Here is an 18,991-nt window from a genome sequence, read left to right as displayed (position 1 = left end):
GTGCACAAGACATCAATGCAGTTGGAAGAACAATTACTATTGCCAATTGCCAATCACTGCTCATTTGTGCACTGTTAGGCAACTGAGACCAACCAAACTGGTGATCCATATAACATGCTGAAATCACATAACCATGCAACAATCCAGAAAACAATCTGTGCATAGGCTATTTATCATAATTGATGATCTGGAACAAGAAGAGACACAAGGGATTAGGGAGAAATGCATGAGAAAAGGAATGGCAACACAAAATACATGGAGCAAAAAGCCATTCCCTCACACCATCCTGTTGGAACAATGTATCCTCTAATTCCATTGCCTCAAGAGTTCGCTGAAAATAATCCTGTACCATGGATGAGTACTGTTCGAAGTTCTCAGTTATGGCACAACTGTTATCCTGAAAAAAGTAAGGACCAATGATGCCTACTCATGATATGGCGCACCACACAGTGACGCGGTCCAAATGCAGAGGTCTCTCATGAACTTCTCTGGAGTTTGCTTCCCTCCAGTAATGCATATTTTGTTTCTTTGCACACCCACTGAGGTGAAAATGTGCCTCATCAGAAAAAACACATTTGTGTCATGAGGTATAGTTGCTAAAATGTCTTTACAAGAGGTCCACCGTGCCAAATAGTCCCATGCTGACAATTGAGGGACCACGCACATTTTATATGGGTTAAAATTCAGTTCATCATGAAGAATCTGGTGGAGAGAATGTCTTGAAATGCCAGGAGCAAATGATTGCTTCCGAGCAGTGTTTTGGAGATTGCAGCACTGCTGCTCTAACTCTCTCGATGTTTTGTGGTGTTGTAATCCTTCTCTCAGGTCCCCTTTGTAGACATGACACATTCCTTGCTGTTCTGAATGCATTCACCCAATTTACAATTGATTGTCTTCCAGGAACACGTCCGCGTGGAGGAACAGCAAATTGTAAATGAAAAGCACTCTGCACTGCAATGATCTAGTGGGCATTTGAAAAATACGCTTCTACAAAAAAATGACCTCTCCTCACGTGTCCACTGCATGATGGCAACTGAAAGCCGGAGGAATACAAATCTCTCATCAGCCACTGTAAGCCACGCCCACTCTCTCCTGTCTTTGACCGACAATGCCGCCCACCACAGCATGCAGTGCAAAAAAGCAAATTACCCTGCTCCACCCTGTATATCAATAATGGAAAAACAAGTAGAAATCACAGAAAATGTCATTTATTCTACATCATCTACAAAGGAAGATGATAGTATTGGATGAGTACACTCTGCATGCTTCGAACGTTTTAAAATTGAGTTTCATTTCAAGTCTCCCAGATTACCCTATTTCCACTTTCCAGGGGTAATTCGGGATGCTTTTATTTTGTGTCTGGCACCTTACCAATAGCATGTGGAATTTTTTTGGAGATGCCATTTGATAGCCCTTGCAAAGAGCTTTAAAATAAGCCTAAACTTGTTTATGAAATGTTTAATGGTAAGAAGTTATTAACAAAAAAAAGCTCAAAACCATCCCATATTATCCCGTTTGATGGTAGCATGCAGAATTTTTTCAGAAACACCGTATAATTGCCCCTGCAAATACCTTTAAATTGAGCCTAAACTCGTTTATGGAATGTTTCATGGTTAGAAGTTATCATTGAAAAACAAAACAAAAAAAAAATGATGCATATTACCCCATTTGAGGGTACATATGAGATGACTGCTTTTGTTTAAGAAAGCCTTATAGATATTTCCTTGGTAGCTTAATACTGTATACATATATATATGTATACAGTATTATTGTTTTTGAAGTTCAAAACCACTTGATTGATTTGATGCATTCTTGAGTTTTCTTCAAGACCCACCTCTCTCTCTCCATGGGTTTTTTTAAGTTAAAAAGCCCGGCCCAAGTGGGTAGGTGGGCAGCTTCCCTAGCAGGTGCCCAGTGTAGATTGGTACACTGCATGGCAGTGTAGATTGGTCAATCCACACGGGCAGTAATGATTGATTGATCCATGTATTGATTCTAATTGATTGATCCATTATCAACTATTAACTATGCTTTTTTAAGTTGTTATATTAAGTTTAAGTTATATTCCTATATACTTGAATCACTGCTATGCCTGATATAGGTACCTATATTCAAATTTGACCAACTTCAGACTTGATAAGAAACACTATATCTTTAATTTGTAATTGATTATTTACCTATTCCTTGTTCAACCAGGATCTGCAAGTCTGCAACTGAACTACTCATAGGCTTTTTTTTAATTTTCATATTATGAATTTAACTTCAGTATTGGCATCCCTTTTAGGAGGTATTTTTTGTATATTTTTTTATTTATGTAATTTACTTGATCACCAGTCTTCCTTTGATGGTTTATACCATGTTCTTTGTTTTCATGCATTCTCATGATATTGTTTCTTTTTTCAGAATACAAAACCTCTGATGTTGTTAGCTTCATTCTTGAAGGGTGCTATTATACTTTTATAATTTGGTTCACTCATTTTGTCAATGATTTTAATTGTTTTAGAAATAACTGGTCTGAATTTGAATGTTGATCTACTTAGTATTATTTAGCAGCCTCTAATGTCCATTGAGTTTTTATAACACTGGGAGGCAGAGCTTTGTCAAGTGCTCAATTCTTTCAATGGAGATCAATGATGATCCACAGAGTTTACAGCTTGAGATAGAGCGTCTCACCAATGAGCTTGATCACACCAGCAATCAGAAAACCCAGGCTGCACAGTATGGCTTGGTGCTGCTTGAGGAGAAGGAGTCTCTTAAGACTCGTTGTGAACAGCTGGAGGCCCTCTATGAGAATACTAAGCATGAACTCCTTGTTACTCAAGAGGTTTGTAGTGTCTTCTGTGAAATTTTCATTGCAATTTTTATGATATTTATTAGACATCAATTCTTGTTAATGTTCAGGTAATGGGAAATAATATAATTGAGATACCATTCTTCTGGACCAAAATTATTTGTGTTTGATATGGGAGTTGAAGGTCTCATTCAAATGTAACATCAAGTTTTAAAAAGTAATTGCATTATCTGTCTCTTCATTATTGATTTTTGGTATACCGTACTGAAAATTGCACTTTACTTATACATGTTCTAGATTATTGAAGTTATTAACCTCTTTACCTTACTAATTAAATCCCTCTTAACCTGCAGGCCTTGGCCAAGTTCCAAAATACTCATCGAGTGGCAACAGCAAGTGGCATTGAGACTGAAGAGAGCCTCATATCTGAATCAGCCGCTCGGGAGACATCACTTAACTCTCAGATTGCAGAACTGGAACTAGAAGCAAAACAGGTAGGCCAATCTAGCTTACCAAGCAGTCTAGCATGGAATACTGTATAGTAATTCTTTGATCAAGCAGCCTGATTGTTTTCAAATTATGCTACATAGTTGCCTCTATTCAGTTGTAGCATATTACAGCAAAAATTTACCCATTTTAATTTTGAATTAATTTTTTTAACTATTAGTGACATTATAGTTTAAAGTAACTAAAAATGTCAAAGTAAATCAAAGTCAAAGTTTTGTTTTATGTTATAATTTTTCTATTTATTTATTTGGTATATTATATTGCCTTTCTTGTTAACAAAGGTGCGGTTGGAGCTAGAGAGGGTGCAGAGTGAGAAGGAGCGCTTTGCCAATGATTTGGCAGAAATACTCAGGTCCAAGGACATTAGTGATCATGAGAAGATGCAGATCAAGGCGGAGCTCAAGGATCTTAAGTTCCGAGAAACGCGTCTGTTTCAGGACTATTCTGAGCTGGAAGATGAGAACATTTCTCTTCAGAAACAAATCTCAAACCTCAAGTATGACTTCAACTAATCTTTAACATCCTGTTATCCTTCTATAGCATCCTGTTAGTTGCAGAAAAATGAAAAAAATGGAAAAAAATATATATACACGCATGAGTTACTACTATAATTCTTCAAAAATTGTTTCCAGATGTAATCCAGCCATAAATTGTTTGACGCAAAATTAATCACCTGCTGGAATGATAAAGTATACTATTTTCAAGAACCTTTAATTAAAAAGTTAGGTATAACATATTATTTGCGAGTAAATAATTAAATAGCACAGTTAATTGAACATAGTTGATAGAAAAATTCATAAGAACTTCTGTGATATTGAACAAATGATTGGTTCCAGATCATCACAAGTCGAGTTTGAAGGTGCCAAACATGAAATCCGGCGCCTCACCGAAGAGGTGGATGTACTCAACTCACAAGTGAGTTGCAGTGAGAAGAAGATAATGACATATTATAGCTATAGTTTGCTAGTCTCATTAGGTATAAATAGGCTTACTTTATTTTATCTAGCCCCCCTTCTCACGTGTTGCCTGTACAGCAGATATTCTTACCGTAGTGTGGGAGTTTTTTTCCATTGAACTTTTTTTTACTGGTAATTTTTACTATTTTGTGAAGAAAATTGAAAATGGGTAGAAAGTTCTATCATTACGGTAGCATTGTAGGTGTGTGTGGGTATGTTTATGTCATTTAAATTTTTTGTGCCTGCATGGTCAGTGCTAAAAAAGTCAATACTTGTGACAACTCTTGTATAAACGTTTAAGATGGAAGACATGGTGAAGCTTCGTGAAATAGCTGAGCGGCAAATGGAGGAAGCTCTGATTTCGCTGCAAGCAGAACGAGAAGCCAAGTACGCTCTCAAGAAAGAGCTTGACACGAGGCTCAACAAGGAGTCTATGTATACACTCTCCAACCTGGCTGCTATGTCCATGAAACTTTCAGGTATGCCCATGCCGAATCAATATCTATATTCTGCTTATTTCAAATGTGCTTGTTAAAAGATTTTGTGTGGGCCTCGTCTGTATGATGCCCTATCAAGTTTGTTGTGTGTCTGAATCTACCATCGCGTACATTGCTGTGACCGTATGGCAAAAAAAAAAAAAAAACATTATTGTTGTTACTTCTTTTAGTTCTTTAGTAATGATACGATAAATTTTTCTTCCAACATATGTCTTGCGTTTTCAGCTAGGAATAAAATCTAAACTTGAATTTCCTTCTTTTATTAACCTTGGCAATTCAGTTCTAACTTGAAAGAAAAGGAAATTACTATAACATTTATTAAATTACTGAATGACTCAATCTTCTACATTAATCTTTTAGGTGACTGTACTTGGAATATATATACCTATAATAAGTTGAATCATTCGACCCGCAGGCAGCTCTGAGTTTGGTGATGGTGAGGATGGTGGTGACGACGACGAGCAGACACCCGGTGCGCTGCGGCAGCTCGAGTCAGAGCTGCTGGAGCAGCAGGCGGCGCGGGGGGGCGCCGGTCCTGAGGGGGGCGAAGGCGACCTCTTCTCTGAGATACACGGCAACAGAATCAAGAAACTCGAGACCAAAATCAGCGAGGTAACTGCGCTCTATGATCAACTTGACTTCAGTCATGTGTTTATGTAGATTATTCATGGTTTCTTTATGTTTTCCATGTAAACTATCAAGTTATTTTAATAGAATTGCAATATTTATACTGATTCAGTCTTTCATTTGGCAAAAAATATGGCTTCAGTATGGGATCTCAATAGTTGAGTTTTCTTTGGAGCTACAAGCGAGGCATGTATTATAAAATTTTGAATACCATAATAATGCAAAGTAAAAGGAACATTGTTTTATATTTATGAAATTTCCAACAATTCAGTCTGTTTCATAAAAAATATATATTTACAGCTGGAGGTTGAGAAGAGCAGCACGAACAGTATGCTGAGTGAGACGCAAGAGGCGCTGGACAAGACACGTGCTGAAGTGTCTGCTCAACACGTCAACATCACTCGCCTCATCGGCCACGTGGCGGCATTACAAACACTACACGTCAACACTGCTGGCGCTCTCAACAAAGTAACTTAGGGCTGTGTTCAGTTATGAGTTATATTATTAGAGTTGATCACAGTTGCTTAATGTATTAATTATTCTGCTGTCCTCGACGATGATTAGATATCCGAGTATTCATTCAAATTTCCCTCTATTGTTCAAATGGCAATACGATCGAAAAGATCTCTGAGTTGGTTTAGAGCCAATAATAGTTTTTTAATTTAATACTGACTAATGAAAGTAGCTTCTATCATTGCTTCATCCAGAACTAGTGTAATTATGTAGGGAACTGATTTGCTCAAACGTGTTGTAAAATCTATTTCATTTGCACAACGAACTATTGGTTTTCAATCACATTTATTTAGTATGTTGTAAACTTGTAAAGATAAATTTGTTGTTAGTGATAAATTTTATCTTTTTGGCCTGCTTAATGGTTTTATACTATACCACAATGTACTGTGGTAACTGTTTACTGTGTACTGTTTAATATACCACAGTTTACTGTGGCTTTATATAAATTTGATGGTAATTTGCAGATAAGTATTAGCAATGAAGAAAAAAGCGCCATGACCGAGGCACTGGAGCAGCAGAAGCAGCGCTACGAGGTCGCTGCCAGGGAGCTGGCCGAGTTGGACCAAACTCTGCAGGACCTCCAGAAAAGCGACCAACCGCAGCCTTCAGAAGCCCTCCTGCAGCTCAGGTGCCATTTCTTTAAGCCTCTTAATCGAGATTACGTCTATTAAATTTATTTTAAATTTCCCCAAAAAAACAACACCCATTTTTTTCAGATCCATCGTTTAATAACCAATTTTAAAGATTCTAAACTATAATCAACACTTCAGCAAAAAACTATTGAGCAAAATTTCCCACTGTGTTTAGAGATGATCAATGGTAGAGCTCAGCTATGGTGGAGAAAGTAAACGGCTATAATTCAAATTGGAGTGTAGAAGATAATGTAGTGTAATTTGTCATTTAAATATAATATCAATGGATTAATACAACATTGTCTTGAAGGAAACAATGTGTCATATCTTATTCGGAGTAGATGAATAAGTCCATACACTATGTCCGATTTCAGGGATAATCAAGACATCATAGTTTATCTGAGGAATGTTGAGTATTTTATTCTACACAGGAATGAGGTTTCATCACTGCGATCCAAGCTTATGGAGAGTGAACAGCGCAAAGCGGACGCGTCGAACGACGTTCAGTTGCTGTGCCAGATGATGAACACACGAGAGGGCGCCTTGTCTATAACGCACACACAACTGCAGTGAGTTGTTCTTCTAGTCCAGTATTGTGTAATTGCGCACTACTTATTGATAAATTTATATATATTAGCCATGTATTTATGATAACAATAACATGATCATTGTGACATGTGACATTGGGTTGCAGGATAATAAAATTAGGCGCCACTAATTTTCAGAGATTTATTACTAACAGGAGTCATGATGCTGATATTCCATGAACTGAACTCTCGCTTTGCTTAATTGCAACAGAAACTTGCTCAGATATTGAAGGTTGATGTGTTTCAATATGGTCTCCCAAGTTCAAACGTTATCTGTGCATTTCTCTCCAAGTTAAAATGTGGAAGAAAAAATCACTGAGCTCCTCAGTCGAAGCTAAAAATTGGCTTGAAATCTTTTAAGCATTAGGAGCTAGTCTGGCCGAGATATATTGTTATTGTATAATTGATGTTGATGCGGACAGGGCCATGTCAGAGGAGCTGGCTCAGCTCTACCATCACGTGTGCACCGTCAACGGACAAACTCCTTCTCGTGTTATGCTCGACCACAGCAAGGGCACAGCAACCGACCAGGGTCAGCCATTGTAATGAAGCGCATAAAAACTTACCGGCATGGGAACATAAGTGATATTTCTTTTTCTTTTCTAGTTGTATTGTAGTATTTTTATTGCATGAAATCGGAGAGACTTCAACTATTCCTCTTTTTTTCACAGAAAATAACAGCAATGCAGACTCGGATAAAATGGAAAATAACAGCAACAACAGCTCAAGTGTGGCCATTTCTCAGCTTGAGTTGTTGAGGTCGAAACTTCGTACTGACGTCAACCTGAGCGTCGATGTGAGCTCTAATTTTTTATTATTTGAATTTAGGCCGCAGATGTTTGACTACGAGTTCATTAATGACCTTATTTGCAACGGATAACCGAGTGTTTCGACTTTGTCAAACATCCATCAGCTCAAACTGACATACAGGATTTGATCATTCCTAAAGTTGCCCAACTAGTGCTCTCTGCTATCGTGACCGCGTGGCGTGATGGCTATATCATCTAGTACCTTGTACATTCAGCGTCGCAAGATTTGCGGTAAAAACTAGAGCAAAACGAGTAGCCTTAGGGTAGAAAGGTGACGATTCTCTTCTCCGTGATGATAGCGGTTCTTCATTTTCTATATTACTCTTTCATGAGCATAATATTTTGTTTGACCTTCCAAATCGACGAGGCTAGACAAAGGCACTCTTAGGATTTGCCTACTTGATGTAGGTATTGCGAGAATTAAAGATGATCTTTTTCTCCCTTCACAGAAAGAATATTGTCCCGGTGATTTACGGGCTGTGACAGACACAATACAAGACCAGGTACGGCATCTGCGACGTGCTGTGCAGCACACCATCGACAGCAGCAAGCAGCAGCTGCATCATCAGCAGCAGACATCTGAAGCGTTGGGTGAAACTGGTCAGTTCACTTCGGTCTTATCAGAATTTAATACTAATTTAATAGTCATCAAAGACGACTTCTGTTCCAAGATGCAGATCATTATCAAATAGGTATATTTTTATATTTTATTAAAATAAGTATTTGATATTTGAGCAAAAAGTAGAAAATATAATGTTATTAAGCGATTCTCAAAATTTGTGGGTAATTTTGTGCGAAGAGTGAATTATTTTCATGGCTACAGGAAGCTTGAGTGAAATTGAGGTCCAGGAGCTGCAGGAGCAGGTGATCAAACTGAAGGCTTTGCTGTCCGTCAAGCGGGAGCAGATCGCCACCCTCAGGACTGTGCTCAAGGCCAACAAACAAACTGCTGAGGTAACTTAACTCAAAGATTCCAACGTCATTTCCTTACCATTTGACATCGTCGTTGGGGATTGCATTATTTCTCATTACTTAACATGTTAGGCATTTCGTAGGCAAACGAAGGATCCATCCAGTCTCATTTCTGTTTGCTTTTTCATTCTCAGGTTGCACTGACAAACCTGAAATCCAAGTATGACACCGAGAAGACGATTGTGTCGGAAGCCATGATGAAACTGCGCAATGAACTCCGGCACCTCAAGGAAGATGCTGCTACTTTCTCAAGCAAGTTCACTTTTGCTTTCTCAATAGAAATTTATAAATTAATTTTTTCCTTCGACTTGTCAAAATTTTTATATTGATCGGAATTTTTATTTGCTAGGCAGCGTGGCTGCAATTCCAAGATACCGGTCTGCTGGCGTTTTTAATTAGAGTTCTCTTGGTTTAGCGTTGAACCGATGTAAATGCACAGGATGGTCAATGATACACAAAGAAAATTTCTTATAATATTGTCAGACGAAAGACGCTGATTATTGAGCATTTCACCGGGTCTTCTATGGATGTAAATGCAGTTGCAGTCACGACCGGTAGTGGCACTTGGCTCGGTTCTCACATGAAGGTCACGACGCTCTCGGCACAGTTCGTGTAGTCTTATTTCGGATGCGGGGCAATATTCGGCAGAATTTGCGCTGCAGTGCGAATTATCCAAGCACGTCTGCCTATAATAATTTTAGCCTTTCACACTCTCGAGAACTTAGCTCGGAGCTTCTGCGACGTTGATTGTTTTCTTAGAGTTCGTTTTACATTTGATGTGTAGTTGACGTCTGATCTTGCCGGAATACGAATTACCGTGAACACTCGTTTTGGCTAAGGTCGAACCTCCAAATACCGTGTTCAGTAGTTGTGGCTTCGGTAAAACCTCCAACTAGCGTACATTGGACGCGTGTCTACGTCGTGACGACACCCTTCTGGGAGGGCCTCACCTGGGAGCCTCAACTTCACCCTCACTGGGGAGCCGTGGGGGGATGGTTCCCCAGGGTGTTGCGTCCTGGGAGGCGCTACCCGTTTGGCCTGGACCAACGTTTTTTCTGATGGAAAACTTGGAGACCAGGCGGCCTGCTGCCTGTACCTTCTCCTCAACATCCTACAACTCAACATCCTACAACTCAACACTGATATCCTCTGCACTAAGCACGTCGGACTCGAACAATTCATGCACTCTATCAAAATTCACGTCGCCATCATACAAGAGACAAACCTCAGGCACTCTCAAAATACCTCATCCATTCCAAACTAACACCTAGATGTCACCACTCTCAACAATATTGCTAACTTTCCATACGCCCACTGCATCATACCATCAAGCTGGAAAACTAGCAAAATCATAACCCTCCTGAAACCAAACAAACCCCCCACCAAGGCAGCCTCCTACAGTCCCATTACACTCCTCTGCTCGCCATCCAAACTTATGGAGCGCCTCATACTCTCCATAACCACGCTCCACATTCCCCTCTAACCCACACAACACGGTTAAAGGACCCATCACTCCACCACCACAGTCCTCACCAACCTCACACAACGTATACAAGATGACATTAATTCCAAACGCCCTGCACATCGCATACTCCTGATTACAATAGACATTAGCAGAGCCTTTGATACCATCTCGCGCCTCCCACTGACAGACAAAATCTGCAATACAATACTACATGACACCAGACGCTGCATTGCCAACTACTTAACAAGCAGACAGTCACTCGTACACTACAATGGCAAATCATCACACACAAGGAACATACCCCATGGAGTACACCTAGGATCAGTCCTCTCGCCAACCCTTTTTAACGTTTACATGCATGATATCCCAGCCCCACCCGACAATATTCACACTTCATCTTACGACATCACAATTACATCAACACACACCAATGCAAACACATGCTCCATACAAGTACAACCCTACAACACACAACTAGAGGGCTGGCTAGCACGCAACTGACTCAAAGTAGCCCCCACGAAATCAACATGCACGCTACTAACAAGCCACACAAAGGAGCATCAAAACAGACCCACAGTCCCACTAAACAACACCATCATACCACACACACATGAAACCAAGATTCTAGGTGTCACTTACAACACTTCTATGTCTTTTGGGCTACACATACAACAAATAAAAACAAATCGCAGACCTAGGCTAAACACACTCAGCCCTCACAGGAACAACATTCGGATAAAACAAAGAAACTCTCGCACTAGTGTACAAACAATATATACACTCAGTGCTGGACTATGCCCGTATCAGCCTAGGCACCTATTATTTCACCCACACTTCACAACCACCTACAAACCATTCAAAACACAGCACTCAGAATCGCACTTGGCAGCACCCAGACCACACATATGAGAGGCACCAAATTGCTTGAATCGGCACTTTACAACCCCCGCCCCTGCCACCACCCTTGAGCATTTAGCCCGTACACCCAGACCAATAGCTAACACTTCATACAACTACTATCTCACAAAATTCAACTCCTTTATCCCGCCAACAAACCCAGCCAACTTTATCAAACATATACACGCACATCCAACCCGGAACCCACTCCCTAATCTTCCAATCAACAACATCATAGACGACATACCACCAGACATCAGCCATACAGAACAGCGTTAAACCGTGCAGACAAGGTGCACTTCAGCAGATTCCGCTGGGGTCACTATCCCTCACTATACTCCTACAAACACTGCCTGGACAGCACTCACTCGAACCTATGCCATCCAGTAGTGTCATGCACTCCCCCACACCGTCAAGCATCTTATGCTTGAGTGCCCGGAGCTGACAGCACCCAGGCTCCGGAGCGGCATAACATCCAGCGAACAGCTTTGGTCTGAACCGGCTCGGGTGGCGGCTCTCCTGCGCGGGGCGGGTTTTCTGGCGTGACCCCCCTCAGGGGGGACTTCTGACGCGCGTCTGTGCTCGTCAGAAGTCCTATGGGATTTTGCGCTCCTACGGGGATTGTTCCTGAGCGCCCCACCGCTGAGCTCGCGGTGTCTGACTGCGTGTCTCAGTTGTGGGGTCAAGTTATTATGTAAGTAGGATTCCTTGCATTTATTATGTAGGATTCCTTTCATCAAGTTATTATGTAGGTATAGGATTCCTTACATCGAGTTATTATGTAGGTAGGATTCCTTCCATTTCCCCTTTCTCTGTTTCTCCCATGTAAGCGACCTCTTGTTCGAGTGTCTTCGTTTCTGCTGCTTTCAACCTGTCCCTCCTTGTCACTTCGTCTCTTTGAGATGCTAACGCTGCTTCTTTCGAGTCAGCTTCAGCGGGCTGGACAGCTGAGACTTTCCGCCCCTAGTGGATTATGATTAATTTGAGACTTTAAATAACTGAGACCTTCTGCCTTGTCGGGCGACGTTATTTTTTTTTACCTCCGGTGCGAAATAGCTTAATAGCTGAAGCAATAGTAAACCATTCTACTACTACTGGCGTGACCGGGGAACATCTACTAATGCTAGCGTGCACGGTCGTGGCTACGGCAAAACCCCCGGCTGCCGTGCGCGGTTATAGTGGCTGGACGAAGTAGGCTGAAAACGAATTCGTGTGCTATTCCACGTCCAAGCAGGACTGCATTTTGCTATTTAATATGAAGGTGAAACTTGTCTCAGCAGAAGATTCCTTGGTTTCCCGTTATTTGTTTGAAATTTCCTGCAAGCTTTGCACATAAGCGTCGCTGTTCATCATATTAATAAGCTCATCTGCAGAACAAAGCCAAGTTTCTTATCACAAAGCCTACGGCATAAAGAGGTGCCGGTTAATTCTATGGGAGCTTCATACAATTTGCACTAAGTATATTACATGAATCCAAAAGCGCACTTTGAAAGACAGCAATAAATCATACAAGATTAAGTGAATTCTTTAAGACAAGGGAATCATGAAGTAAGCATATACTTGAGGGGCACCTCGCTGCTGTGTCCGGTCGACCTCATGCGGTCGTTTTTTCCTTGCTGGAAAGTATTCAACTCAGCAATTTTGCTGTATTTATCTTCGCGTTTAGTAATCAATTTGTCTTTTTCTATAAGAGGGAGCATGAGGCCTCAAACATTGTCATTTGTTAGTCTGTAATGTCTGTCCGTCTGATTTGATGCCTGTTTTAGTTGTATGACCACGGAATTATTAATTACAGGTTTACGCTCGATGTTCGGGGCTCGGTGTGAGGAATACGTCACTCAGTTGGACGAAGCGCAGCGGCAGTTGATGGCGGCTGAAGAAGAAAAGAAAACCCTGAACTCCCTTCTTAGGATGGCCATCCAACAGAAGCTTAGCCTTACGCAGCGTCCTCGCCGGGACAACTATTGATCCTGCCGCATTGCCTGGTGAGTTTCCTTTGAAAATACTTTTGGGTTCTAGTATCTGAAGGACGTCAAAGAAGAAAAGTGAAATCGCGTTATTATCTAAAAAAAAATATTTCATAACAAAAATTAGTGATGCAAGCCATAGTTAGTAAAGAATTGAATTATGATCTATGTTGGGGACGTTGTGGTTTTGACAGATTCGAGTGGATACAAGGAGCGATAGAACCTTGACTCGCCTCCTACATTAAGAATATTGAAGCGTTTGGCCTAATTTAATCCCATTAATGTCGTTGGTATGGTATAGTATATTTAAGTGGAATTTGAACGCCAAGCAATTTGACCAAAACTCCCTGAGTAATATAGGGAAACATTAACGTCGGCCGCATCTTTCTATGTTGGTTATTACGAAAAGATTGTGTGCAACATCGCTTGCCTTAGTCACACTTGCCGCGTCAGGCCGCCGCCGGACATATGAAAGACCAAGCATTTGGCTGTCCTTCAGTCTTCCCGTAGGCCGCAATGTAACCTCAATGGAAACTTGATTAAACGCATAGGTTTTCATTCGATCCATGTATATATATCTCATTAATCTTTATTCTACAACAACATTGCATCCAACATGGGCTTTCTAACATTCATTGCTGCTGAAACAATAGCTCAAATTCTATGACGTTAGTGTGTGCTTGAAATCCCAATTTTGTTACAACTTATTATTTACCATTCAATTTGGGGAGTTCTTCGCTCACTCCTCCCTATTCCGAAGATATCTGTTGTGAAATCTGCTCCTAGCTTTTTCTTTGCATAATATAAGACTGTAGATTAGTTAAATTTTAAGTATATGGGAGTCGTTTTTTTCAGATTCTTCAATTAATTTTCGTCACCGCACCATGAATCACCAGATTGCAGCTCTGCCACTTGTGTGCTATGCGTGTACTCGTGGTCACGTCACTGGAGACGAGTTGCCATGCGCCGTCACTCTGCTCCTCATTTACAACGGTAGCTGCCTGACCTCTGTTGCTAGTAACTGTCACTTTAGTGAAGGCTTGTTTTGTGTGGATTATTAATTTTTGGCTGGTTCAATGTGCAGTCAGTCATCCACGTTGTGAACTATTAGTCTACTGTAGCTGAGTGAGAATCTGCGTCTTGATGAACTTGTATCGCACATTTAGGAGCGAGTGTTTTGAGAACTACGAATTAGCATTCGGTGGAACTATTGCGTTTCCAACCTCTGTTTGTTCTACTTCAACTGCGTCTTAGATAGTGTCATCTAGGTGGAATGTTTGTGTTCATCTGTTATTGGTATTTATAGGGAAAGAAGTGTTATCAGAGCATGAACTGTTATGTGAAGTGTATCGTAAGGTTGGTAGGTATAAGATTTGCTCCCGCGTATCTCCCGTTGCAAGTCAAACATGTTTGTGGCAATATTCCCTCTCATTGCTGCCTTCATTTCTAGAATCGCTTAGTTTCAGACTATGAGGAGTGGAAAACTGCTTTGACCAAAGATCAGCTGTTGTCAGTTTCAATATCGTTGAAGCAAAATTTTATTCTTGAAAGTTAAGTGATGACTGTTCTCTTGTTATCATAAACTTTTTTAAATTCTTTCTGGTCCAACTATATTTTTTTAGTTCAAACGCCGGACTTGTTGCAATGATGCGTAAAACTGGTTTCTTAGGGCATTATGGCTGGCGTGACATGAGGTGGCGAGTGTGTGCAAAACAATGGTCATATCTATACGTCACTGTATCACCGTATCGTATTTTACTACAATGCGTCCGCTGAGTGTTCATCAAAGGTGAAAAAATGTGTTCGCAATTGCAGACGTTACCGTGTAGTTCTCAAGGCTCTTCATCTCACAAGCCACTACGAGTTGTGTAGAATAATCATTCCTTTACAGACTTGAAAGTTGATACCATTTTCTCGGAGTTTGTGAGTACATAGCTTTAAAAATTAGAATTAGATGACACAATTTGCTTCATTGTATTTATGCGAATAATGTACAGAGAATGCATTTGAGTAAAATTTAGAGGTACGTGCGTAAATTTACAATCAAACCGGTTATTGATACGCCAGGTTTAAAAATTAGAGGGACTCCTATTTTTTATAGTAATTTTTCGCACATTTTGATCATCGAAGACATTTTTATTGATTTCGTGCCGTGGTATGAACGTCGCAATCTTATAAGCTATAACAAAGCCCCGCAGTCATAGTGACGTTTCATCATTGAATAGATATAAGGTAACGCAGGTGAAATTCTATTCAAAAGTATTCTCTGGTCATCAATTGCACGTGTATAGACAAGTTTAAAGAATGTTGATGTCGTCTAGGAAATGGCTAACATTTCAAGTATTTTGGATCTAACAGATGAGCGAGGTATATTTTATTGATCAATTTGGCACGGTTCTATAGCCAAAAAACGTGTATCTTATCATCACCCTCTGAGTGCCTGTCACGGGTGGTCAAGACCCTAATCTTAGCTTCGCCGATTTCAACGAATAAATACATTGGAATAAGAAATTTCACCGTTCGATTATTGAATTTCAGGTAAGGTTGTGGGCACATTTGAATTTATGTGTAGTCGTTGACAGATGCTTTAGGAGTGGGCTTTTTAATTCTATCCATTCGAAGATTTTTGTAATAGGTAGATGAAAATTACTTAAATAGCTTTATTTCGAGAAATAATCTACCCGACTGGAATTTGTATAGAATGATAAAAACTTAATTTGTCTTGTATGTTCCCTTGACTCATACGAGGCTTTTAATAATATTTTGTTGATTATTCAATATCTAGTTGTATGCAGCCGAATTTACTAAAAACTTATTTGGAGGATGAAGAAAGACCTATGTTTTTTCTGAGATTCAATGGTGTTATGGAAAACTTCTGAGAATTTATCTGAAAAATGTTATACGAATTTACTCTATTTTTCCCCAAGAACGACTTCGCATGAAGAGTTCTTGAAGTTTGACATGTAAGACGTGTTACTAGGCCACGTTTACTCACAAATTCGTTCTTTAATATAGTAATATAGATTAGCATTGCGTTGTGAGATCATAGCTTAATTAATGCTCTGTCATGTGCTCAGGATATTGTGCAGCAAGACAACACTCCTGCGGAGTGAGCGTGTCAAAATAAAAATTTTATTCTACTTTTACCTTTGCTGTTTTAAGAGGACTGTGTTTTTTGGAAGCTTAACTGAGTTTCTAAAATTTGTTTGATTTTTTGGTTGTGGATATATATATCATTTTGACCACAATTTTTGCGAATTTTGAATGTCCACTCGTATACATGTGCTGAATTTCCTCCTCATATTTGCGCTCTACGCTTTCAACTATTCACCTTTATACCTTTTAATCGAATTTTAGCATCTATCCTCTGAGAAATACACGTAACTCTTCGAATGCGTAAACGATTCAAAATTGACTCTCTACCATCCCATGTAAATCTGTCCACCATGCACATATTCCGTCCTATGTATCCTCCTTTTGTTCTATCATTTGTTCCGAATTGTTTTTCCCTTTAAAATTTACATATCTCTTCTCATTCAGTCCCGAATGAGTGGCAATAACTATTTTGATTCTTAGTTTTTTTGGTACTACGCGACATATGATTAATTTTACTCATGACGGAGCTGTATCAAAGTGATTACTTTCCTTCAATTTGTAACTAAATTTGTAGCCGACTCTTGTACTTAATATTCCAATATCCCAATAGACATTCGTGTGTATACGATCAGCTTGAGAAGCCTTACGAGCCTCGTGCTCTCTGTACGTCAACCTCATCGCTCCGTGTTCATGTCATCACTTTCTTAAGCAACAAGAATTACTTCCTGGCATCCCAGAATAATGTAATTAGAATAAACAAAATTATGTTCACTACCTTTCGTTGCATTTTTAATGGAGAATGTTTTCATTCTAGGTAAATTCTACTTTTTTATTCGTGTAAATGTTCTCATTTATTGTTATGTTGTCGAATGAGCCGGGAAGACCGAGCGGCTTCGTGCGCGTCGCCAAGAATTCACCAAGTTAGACCTCCGTCCATGACTGTTGATTGCTGAGCAGCTCTTTTATACGCCCAGCTACTCTAGTTACTTTAATGTATTTGTCCTAATTTAAAGTCATTTTTATTGTCACAAGTATTTTGTGTTTGAATTCTGCTTCAGAATTTAGTTCAATTCATGTCAAGAGGCATATAGCATTCATGTTTAGTATTTAGATTGTCGAGCTTGGCAATGGTCAGATTGTGAACATTTGCTGTTGATGGGTTGCTATTACTTGTATTTAATTTGTAAGAATTTTATGTAGTTCATTTGATATAAAGTTAGGAATAATTCCCAAGCTTCAATCAAATTCTCGAATTAAGCTTCGACGGCATGTTATTGAAATTTTGACGTGGTTTCTGTACACCACATTTGTGATTGAGCTTCCCAAACGTTACGGTGGCTCAGGAACTGGGCGTATGTTTTTCATACTCCTATTTTCATGCTACCGCAAATTAAAAGCTAGGAGCTAATGTCACGGCTAGCTTGTTTCAATTATTGCACAAGAATCTAGCGTAATGCAAGTCGCAAATTAGAGAAGGTGTATTTTTCCAAGAGGAAACTAAATTTGGTTTCCGAGCTTTTCAACGTGCAGCTTCTCGTTGACATTTGAAGATGAGCCCTCACTCTCCACCTTCATTTCAATTTATAGTTTTGGTTACAGTTGGCATTTCATCGAGGCTATCGTCATTAGCATCGCATACATTCATACTATGTGCTCACATGTTAGGGACAAACCTTATCGTCACTGTAGATATTCCTAACCTACTATCGCATCTTTTTCAGGCATAGCTATGAAGCCCTCACTTGAATCTCATGCTATTTCACGCTTATGTTCAGATAAAGATGATTTAAGAGAGTTCAGTATTCTCTGTTGCTACTCACTAAACTTGAAGTGTCTTCTAAAAGTGACTCTATGAATTCACTCAGCTTGATTCTATTTTTTTTTAATGTCTAAACATAATACTCGGCAACATCGAACAGGAACCTTTAACGTGTCGCGCGGTAGGAAGAGATCGATACAGCGAGCGCTTGTCGCTGATGTAGGACTCCCTGTTCTTGCGTGCTTCATGAAGATACACGCGTCTTGTCGAGTTGCCTTCTCGTGAAATTAATACCGCAGTACGCGCCATTTTTGATGGCGCGTCATGTCCCCTCCTTCCGGGGACGTGGATGGAGGAGTGTAATTAGATGTACAGTGAAACAAATTATTGATGCTCCAGGTTGAAAATAAATGTTGCGACTCTCATAGAAATGTTTCTAACATTCTGACTAGCACCAAAGACGATTATATTGGTTGTTCCGTGCTACGGGATGGATGTGGGTATCTTCTCACCTTTTAAAAAGCCTCGCAGTCGTAATATTTCGTGATGTCATTTAATAAATGAATATATTTAGTGGGAAACGTAGACCGAAACTCGCCGTTGTTCATTTTTTTCTTTTCGTATCAATATGAAATATTTGATGCATTATAATTTTTAGGATTATAAATAGAATTGTTTTGATCATTATAAAGCAAACGGAATTCACTGCACCAAAATATACTATCTACTATAAATATTGCAATATTTCTGTCAATTGAGTCGTTGCAATTTTAACGTTCACTTTAGAGCATCGAGCAACGCAACTCTCAAGTCTAAGTAACGCATACTTGACCCTAATTCACTACACCTTCTTACACTGTGGATGGCAAATAAACAGGAAGTCCGTGACTAAGACTGCCTTTCTTATCCCCAGAGA

General features: G+C 39.7%; 1 protein-coding gene and 1 long non-coding RNA gene across 2 annotated transcripts; both read left to right on the top strand.

The window, feature by feature from the left end:
* Positions 1-2,251: 2,251 nt before the first annotated feature.
* Positions 2,252-13,200, top strand: LOC108676666 (protein bicaudal D; the record flags this gene model as incomplete). Its single annotated transcript, XM_018164782.2, has 15 exons — positions 2,252-2,824; positions 3,145-3,285; positions 3,580-3,794; positions 4,135-4,213; positions 4,556-4,733; positions 5,167-5,363; positions 5,679-5,846; positions 6,356-6,519; positions 6,955-7,092; positions 7,533-7,642; positions 7,782-7,906; positions 8,369-8,519; positions 8,743-8,873; positions 9,026-9,143; positions 13,049-13,200. Coding segments are annotated over exons 1-15 (2,271 nt in total), but the record flags the coding sequence as incomplete, so codon positions are not given.
* Positions 13,201-18,967, top strand: LOC108676697. Its single transcript, XR_001931188.2, has 2 exons — positions 13,201-13,238; positions 14,076-18,967. It is a non-coding gene; the product is annotated as an uncharacterized LOC108676697 (long non-coding RNA).
* The last annotated feature ends 24 nt before the right edge of the window (positions 18,968-18,991 follow it).

This window comes from Hyalella azteca, unplaced genomic scaffold (assembly GCF_000764305.2).
Source record: "Hyalella azteca isolate HAZT.00-mixed unplaced genomic scaffold, Hazt_2.0.2 contig8774, whole genome shotgun sequence".
Taxonomy (NCBI): Eukaryota; Metazoa; Arthropoda; class Malacostraca; order Amphipoda; family Hyalellidae; genus Hyalella; species Hyalella azteca.
Note: the sequence above shows the minus strand (reverse complement) of the source record. Positions and strands in the feature narration are given on the sequence as shown.